The sequence below is a fragment of the Gaeumannomyces tritici genome (genome assembly GCF_000145635.1).
Source record: "Gaeumannomyces tritici R3-111a-1 unplaced genomic scaffold supercont2.3, whole genome shotgun sequence".
Classification (NCBI taxonomy): Eukaryota; Fungi; Ascomycota; class Sordariomycetes; order Magnaporthales; family Magnaporthaceae; genus Gaeumannomyces; species Gaeumannomyces tritici.
Window position 1 is genome coordinate 484501 of NW_008804547.1, and position 7602 is coordinate 492102.

Consider the following 7602-nt stretch of genomic DNA (forward strand, 5'->3'; position numbering starts at 1 on the left):
TTGAAGACAAAAAAGTACCTAGGTTACCTGCCTCTAAGTCCCTATTCAATCTTCAAAACATTCGTGCCGTCTGCGGCTGGAATTCCGAGAACAGGCTATTTTATCCTGATACTGGAGATCAAACCATGCGAGCCGTGTGCGGTTCTGCCAACCTCGCTATTTACCCGCTTACCCCTATTATTCTATCCACGGCACTCTCTACCCAGGCCAGCTTTTCCGGTGATACACTGTGGGAGGCAATGATTGTAAGCAATGATGGCAAGACCTGCTCCATCAGCTCATGCACAGTATATCTCAAAATTGATGTGGAAAATTACAATACCAATATCCAATCCAGTCGAGAACCATCCATCTTCTCGATATCCCTCTCTATGCCTGTGTGTCCAGCTCTCCCATCAGTGGTCACCCAGAATAATGTCGGCATTCCATGTAGTCAATTTGGTGGTAAATGAAAACAAAACAAGAGCAGTTGAAGCCCGGCCTCGCTGAGAGAAGACTCTATATACACCGTTAAATTCGGTTAGATGTGTGGTGCTCCCCCAAAGCTTTCGTAGACAGGAGGGTGCGTACTCGGATAGCACAGTAGAACCGGAGCAACCCCAAAGCTTCACTATATCTCGCAAAAACGAACAGAGCAAACATATTGTGCTAGTTCCAGCGGACGGCCAATAGCTGCACCAGCGATTACAGGGCCTGCCGTGTTCAAGGAGAGATGACGCGGCGGACGAGGCGCTGATTTCCCTGTTGCTGACGTTGCTGCTGCTGTTGTCGCTGTTGCTGACGTTGCTGTTGTTGTTGTTGCTGCTGTTGTTGCTGTTGCTGCTGCTGGCGCTGTTGCTCTTGCTGTTGCTGCTGCTGTTGTTGTTGTTGCTGCTGCTGCTGCTGCTGCTGCTGCTGCTGCTGGTTGTTATTGTTGTTGTTGTTGTTTTGCCCATTGTTCTGCTGGTTGTTCTGGCCCTGGCCATTGTTCTGGCCCTGGCCGTTGTTCTGGCCCTGGCCGTTGTTTTGGCCCTGGCCGTTGTTCTGGCCCTGGCCGTTGTTCTGGCCCTGGCCGTTGTTTTGTCCCTGATTATTATTCTGCCCCTGACCTTGGTTTTGCTGGTTGTTCTGCCCTTGGCCCTGGTTGTTGTTTTGCCCCTGGTTTTGCTGGTTGTTCCCGTTCGCAGCTGCAGCGTTGGCGCTAACGGCAAACTTGGTACAGTCATCCTGCGCGCCACGCTGGGCCACGGGCATGATGACGGGCTGGTGGTTGGAGCCAGACGTGAGAGTGCAGACGCGGTAGTTGCCAGCAGGGAGACCCCCCTCGACGTCAGCGGCCAACAGGCCGTTACCGTTGCCAGCGTCGTTGATGCCCTTGAAGAATACAAACTGGGTTGGGTCGGGGGGCGTGGTAGGGTTGAGCCCACGACCCAGGTCCTGAACGGTGATGTGGGTATGTCCGATGATCTGGCCACCACCGTTGAGTCTCTGCGGGGCAGAGTAGTAGGTCGCCACGGCGTTGGTGAAGGCTCCGGCTTGGAGGTTGATGGTCTGGACCTGGATCGAGAAGTCGGTGCCCTCCTGGATGACTTCTCCGGACTTGGGGTTGATGATGATGCTCGAGATCATACGCTCCTTGGACGGGATATCACCCATGGCTATAGCGTTCGAGCTAGTTAGTGGTGCCTTTTGCCCATCTAGGAAGGTATTCATGACTATACTTACGAATGCCATTGCAAGACCCGTCGATCAGCTGCAGCCCGTTGGTGAGCGTCTTCCCGGCGCATACGTTGATGAAGTTGTTCTGCGAGATCTCGGACTCGACCTGCTCATCGCTGGCTCCCAGAGCCTGCTGTCCGTCGAAGAAAGACCCAGTCTGGATGGCGTTGGGCGCGAGCTGAGTGGCATCACCCTGGTTCTGGTTGTTGTTGTTGTTCTGGCCCTGGTTTTGCTGGCCGTTGTTGTTGTTGTTGTTGTTGTTGTTGTTGCCCTGGTTATTCTGGGCCAGAGCAGCGGACGAGAAGAGGGCCAGAGCCCATATCAGTCTTTGAGACACCATTTTGCCCGATTACCAGCGGGATGTTGGCAAGGCCGAATCGAAGAACAAACGCAAGGCTTATGTAAAAGAGTGACTTATTAAATAGGGGTAAGGAACGTAAGGCCAGAAGCACGGTCAACGTGATCTTCTCCTTTGGACTCGCAAGGCAAGATGAACTAGCGAACTGACAAAGGCGAGAAAGGAGAGGGGATGAGGAGGCCTAAAGGGTGGAAAGATAAAAACAAAGATTCGGACACGGGGTATTATATCAAGAGCACCTTCGAGGAGTGTCCGGGCGTGGCACGGGGAATCCATGAAGCGCCATACGTTCCCGCCGGCGGGCGACAGGTCGGCATAATGGAAGGTGGCAAAGAGGTAACGATCTCGAGCAAGAGGGAAAGACAACGTGTGTAGGGGAGAGACGCTGCGAGCAGCCGGGCGGGTTGCTGCAGAGGATGCTGGCGATCCCGTCAGCGCATGGTACCGTTGAAACCACACATGACGGGCAGCCTGTCGCATGGCCAAGACGACGGGCCGCAGGCATAATCACCATCAGGCCGTGGAGGATGTTCGGGCGAGCGAGGGAATCGGAGAAAGGCGCAACGGCGCGGCTAATTGGCCGGTCACGGCTGGAGCAGGAACCGGCCTTGGCATAAACTTCTGCCAAACGGTCTCCTCTATTCCGATTCCGGATGTGAGACCTGCCAGACAAGTAATTCGAAGTGGCAACGGCGCCGCGATAGCGCACAACCCACATTCACGCGGAATCTTCAAACGTGGGTATAAAGGCTAAGCTCGACGGCGCCACATGCTTACCTCTCGTGTCTCATTCTTCACCATTCACGCTGTGGTGAATTGTGGCCACAATGAATAGAAGAATGCTCTGTATCAAGCGCTCCTGCTCTGGCCACTGGCCTATCCGCTATCCGGGTCAAGCGGCAGTGCGATAGGAGCTAGAAAGTAAGAATGACACCATGAAAGTAACGGGATCTTTCTACGAGGGCGAATTGCACTGGGTACACGAGCTGGCCTTTCTATCTTCGGGCCGGCTGCCACCTGTTTGAGCCCAGAGGAGATACAAGACATCTAGACACGCAGGAAGGGGTCCAGAGAGGTATCGATGGCGAATAGAACTGCCATTGGGTCGGCGAGTTTGCTCGAAACAGGTCCGTGTCATAATTTGAGCGGATATTGGCCAGCGCGTGCCTGGAACAAACGCTGGCTGTGCGACAGCATGTCGGAGCTGTCGGCTGCGTTGACTACGTCCGTGGAACCCGACAGGAGCATCAGAGCACGCGGGCAGTTGATGACTGACAGACACCCGATTGGGCTCAAACTTCAGGAGACACGTGCCTGGTAGCGCAAGGGAATAAGAGGCGCAGGCGGACCAACCGACTGGGCAGCTGGTCGAGTTTGATCTGCCGGCCGTTGACACACCGAGAAGGTCTGCTCTTGATGGCCGCGTGGGCGTATGGGCAAACGACCGCAACCGGTGGCTTGCACGACCAGGCCAAGAGGCCAGAGCTGTGGCGATGAGATGAAGACCGGTGAAGCCCCACTGGGACAACCCCACCTGAACAAAATTTACCTCGATTTGAATTTAAGTCAGGTACCAAACAAGGCAACCCGAAGCAAAACCGTCACCCAGCTACTGCGAAAGAAGACGGTGAAGTGAAGCCTAGGTGTAGATACAAAGGGAACTGGATTCACTTCGGAAATTTGGGCTGAAAATCTTAGGCGGTGACCTTCTCAGCCTGTCGCCCAGCTTGGCTGGCAGTGGTGGAGCAGACACCTTTGGGCGTACCTCTAGTTCGGCTAAGCCAAGTTCTTCCATTTCCCACGCCGCAATCCATGTCCACTCTCAACCATTACTCACTCGTATCTGTCATTCTCAACAGCTGTACAGCATATCCTCTCTCGCTGCCCCTTTTTTTTTTCTCTTTTTTTCTTTTCCTCCCTTTTCCTCCTCACGATTACTTAACGCTCCAGATTCCTGCCCCTTCCCCATTTACCATCCACAACCGTCATACGCTCCGAGCTCCCCAAGATCCATATTATTTCCCAGCGCCGCGACCCGTGCTTGGGCACAAGCTTTTATTGCCCTGCATTTAGCGCATTGCCCTTGATTGACCATTGCCCGTCTGCACTCCCGGCTGGCCGCAGCAGGCGCGCAAGTTCAGCTGCCGCGCCCGAAACGCAAATCGCAAAATGTCTTCGCCAGAATACCGTGCTGGGAAGCGGCCACGTAAGTCGACCCGTTGGCATGGCGTGTCCTCCTTACCCTTGGCTGCTGGCGTTTGCATCAGCAGTCAAAGTTTTTTCTTGCGTTTGCTTTTCTCTGTCTCGTGTGTTCTCTTTTTCCTCCACAATGCTCTAAGAAAGCCCCACGCCAACGAGAAAGAAGCACCCCAATTGAGTACAAGGGCCCCAAGCATAAACGGAAAGAGGGCACGAGAAAAAGAAGCCCGACACTGCAGCCCCCATATTTATTCACCTCTTCCCATTTGCCGCCACATTTTCCTCCTTAGCTTCTGCAACATATCACACTATCATACCATCTCCACTATTCCGACACTAGTCGAGATCCCGCCAGGTCCGACCGTTGCGGAGCGGCCACTCAGAACGAACAAACGGCTGCCAGGGGCAATATCCAGAGGCGACTGACCAGTTTGTCGCCATGGCAGGAACGCAATCGCTGCCTCCCCCTGCGCTGCCCCAGCTAGTCGCCGAGCAGCACCAGGCCATTCCTGCGTCGGACAAGGACTCCAAGCGACTCATCGTCGTTTTGGCCAATGCCAGCCTCGAGACCTACAAGGCCTCGCACTCGTCGGCACCTAGCCGCCTGGGCGTCCAGCGCGAGGAGAAGTACTCGCTGCTCAACAGCGACGAGCATATCGGTGTCATGCGGAAGATGAATCGCGACATCAGCGACGCCCGCCCCGACATCACTCACCAGGTCTGCCAGCCTCTCCATGTTTGCATTCAACATGCTTACTGCGAACTGCACGCTTGCTTGTTGAGAGAGTTCATGTCCGTTGGGCAAGGGGCCAGGACAGGAAGACAAAAAGTACCGCTACAAAGTGATAAAAGACGAGACAGGCTGACCCAAACCTCTGCTACACCCTCCGCCGGCTGGCCTTTCGCACCCCCTTTTTCCGTAGTGCCTGCTCACGCTGCTAGACTCGCCCATCAACAAAGCTGGCAAGCTCCAGATCTACATCCAAACCGCCAAGGGCGTCCTGATCGAGATCTCGCCCTCGGTCCGCATACCGCGCACCTTCAAGCGCTTCGCCGGTCTCATGGTGCAGCTGCTGCACCGCCTGGCCATTCGATCTACTAACTCGCAGGAGAAGCTCCTCCGCGTGATCCAGAACCCCATCACGGACCACCTGCCGCCCAACTGCCGCAAGGTCACGCTGAGCTTCGATGCCCCCGTAGTGCGCGTGCGGGACTACATCGACCGCCTAGGCCCCGACGAGAGCATCTGCGTCTTTGTCGGCGCCATGGCCAAGGGCGAGGACAATTTTGCCGACGAGTGGGTGGACGAGAAGATCGGGATCAGCAACTACAGCCTGTCGGCCAGTGTTGCCTGCAGCAAATTCTGCCATGCTGCCGAGGACTCGTGGGACATTCTCTAAGCAGATTACCACGGCCACTGAAACCGCAAGGGCTTGAGTTTGCGTTTTTGAGCGGTTTAGCCTTTTTTCTTTGACTGTTCTTTTCACCCTCTTTGCGTTTTCGACCTCACTCTCATATCCTACCCTCTCCATCCACTATATGAACTGGTGAAAGGCCGGGCCGCATGGCTGGACTCCCCGATACAACATCGCGGACGAATGCTAGCGTCATGCTCGGCTCTTGGGTCGTTCTTTGCGCTTTCGCTGTTTTTACAACCAAAACATTGGGCGTTCAACAACGGATCCAAGACGCTTTCAAGTGTCTTATCGTGGGCCATTTCAACCTGGCCCACGCCCTGCCCCTTTTCCCTTGTCACCTCTCAATAGTCCCTAGCGATGCGCTTGCCTTGGGACTAAGCACATCTCCCGAGTAGAGTTCATTTCCAGCATCCACTCTCATGCACCTTCCTGCCCTTCTTTCCCTTGCATCCAGAGATAGCGGCAAAAGCGAGGGAAGCGTTTGTGGTGGGACCACATGAGTTCCGAAGGAGTCGGATGGATCTAGAAGGAAGGGGAAAAAAAAGTGGCAGACAGCGAGCGTGCCAAGCCACCGGTGCACAAGGAAGGCCCCACCGAAGCGATGGAACAGTTCGAGAAAATGGACGATGACGATATACCAAAGATGGGCATCCGGGCATCCTGCAGACATTTTGGATGGACTGCCACCTGAGTGGGGTGGCGGTGTGCACAGAGAGACCCCATCTACGGCCAGGAAAGGGCGCATATGGCGGGTATTCGTGCCCAGCCACGCTTAGGTTGGATTCGGGGAGTAGTTGCGGGAATGTTGGAGCGAATGGCAGCTGCAGGACAAAGTAATCAAATGCCTCTGTTGCTGCCTCACTTTTCGCCCTGTCGCGCAAATGACGCCTCGGATGACACCAACACAGCCCCTCTGCATCTGCGGGCGGCCAGTATTGGCGGGGATATGTTGGACCCTGCCCGACCCTTCCGGGATCGCACGCCTGCATCCCGAGTACATACATGGATGATTTATTTGCTATTTTCCCGGCCGCCCGGTTCCCGACTAACTGAAGTGGAAGGATCCCGAGAGGGAAGGCCTAGGAAGACCGGGGAGCAGGTGTCATGGGCTCGGATGGGAGAAGCGGGTGGTGGAACAATAGAAAACCGTGCTGGTGACAGACCTGCAGGACGCTTGTGCCCGACGGCACGTGTAGGTCTGGCGGAAAAGGCGGAGCCCTCCAGGCTGCGTTGACAGCTGCAACAGGCGTTGGTGCACTCGAGGATGACAGGGGCCGCCAAAAGGTCCTGGGCTGACTGTGTGCAGCCCTAACGCAGGACTGGTGGCTGTCTCAGCAGGTGTCCCGAGCACAGCAGCTGCACACTCTTAAGAAGGGGACATGGTGGTGTGACTGCAGTCGATGAGGCGGACTCCCGCATGAACCGTGAGAAGTGATGTGATGGGGTATGGAGAGGGTGTGTGTGAGCGTTGCACAGCATGGGCTACCGGGAGAAGACGATTATCGGGTGACTCCCTTGGACACCAACCTGACGTCGTCTTGGATCGGGTCTATGGAGAGCAAACAGCCTACAGGGAGCGCATCCCCAGAAGAAAAAAAGGTCCTTCCTTTACCTTTCGTATTCCTTGATCCCAGAGCTGCAGGTTGGCGGCGGAAGAAAAGGCGGGCGAAGAAAGACGATGGAGCTGGAGGAACATCAAGTTGCGGTGTTTATTCCTCCTCGGCTTCAAGATGGCGGCCTTTGCGGGGCGGGGCGCTTCTGCGGTATCACCGCCTGGGTGTGGAGATGGCCCAGCTGCAGTCGGATCCTGGAATTTTTCTAATTGACTGCATGGCGCTGGGAGGAGGAGAAGGAGAGGCAGGGAGGAGGTAGACAGCCACCCATAGCTGAGATGAGACAGCCAGTTCGGGGGGGGGGGGGGGGGGGGGG

The 7602-nt window shown here is 55.5% G+C and overlaps 3 protein-coding genes across 3 annotated transcripts; 2 read left to right on the forward strand and 1 right to left on the reverse strand.

The window, feature by feature from the left end:
• Positions 1–26: 26 nt before the first annotated feature.
• GGTG_05253 (hypothetical protein) lies at positions 27–3345 on the reverse strand. Its single transcript, XM_009223052.1, has 3 exons — positions 1705–3345; positions 571–1637; positions 27–498 (listed from the first exon to the last, which is right to left on the reverse strand). Exons 1-2 carry the CDS (start codon positions 2036–2038, stop codon positions 703–705), a joined length of 1269 nt encoding a protein of 422 aa, XP_009221316.1. The 5' UTR covers positions 2039–3345; the 3' UTR covers positions 27–498; positions 571–702.
• On the forward strand, positions 3138–3553 carry GGTG_05254 (hypothetical protein; the record flags this gene model as incomplete). Its single annotated transcript, XM_009223053.1, has 2 exons — positions 3138–3183; positions 3360–3553. The coding sequence occupies 2 exons, from the start codon at positions 3138–3140 to the stop codon at positions 3551–3553; spliced, it is 240 nt and encodes a 79-aa protein (XP_009221317.1).
• Positions 3554–3987: 434 nt separating this feature from the next.
• Positions 3988–6565, forward strand: GGTG_05255 (essential for mitotic growth 1). The gene is made up of 3 exons (XM_009223054.1): positions 3988–4262; positions 4702–4973; positions 5179–6565. The coding sequence occupies exons 1-3, from the start codon at positions 4226–4228 to the stop codon at positions 5653–5655; spliced, it is 786 nt and encodes a 261-aa protein (XP_009221318.1). The 5' UTR covers positions 3988–4225; the 3' UTR covers positions 5656–6565.
• Positions 6566–7602: the final 1037 nt, after the last annotated feature.

Bases quoted from the DNA above. Each gene is read 5' to 3' on its own strand.
- GGTG_05253 (XM_009223052.1), bottom strand. From the start codon at position 2,038: ATGGTGTCTCAAAGACTGATATGGGCTCTGGCCCTCTTCTCGTCCGCT. The intron at 1,638-1,704 runs GTAAGTATAGTC...CGAACGCTATAG, and splicing joins CGGGTCTTGCAATGGCATTC to CCATGGGTGATATCCCGTCC.
- GGTG_05255 (XM_009223054.1), top strand. From the start codon at position 4,226: ATGTCTTCGCCAGAATACCGTGCTGGGAAGCGGCCAC. The intron at 4,263-4,701 runs GTAAGTCGACCC...TCGCCATGGCAG, and splicing joins CCGTGCTGGGAAGCGGCCAC to GAACGCAATCGCTGCCTCCC. The intron at 4,974-5,178 runs GTCTGCCAGCCT...CTTTTTCCGTAG, and splicing joins GCCCCGACATCACTCACCAG to TGCCTGCTCACGCTGCTAGA.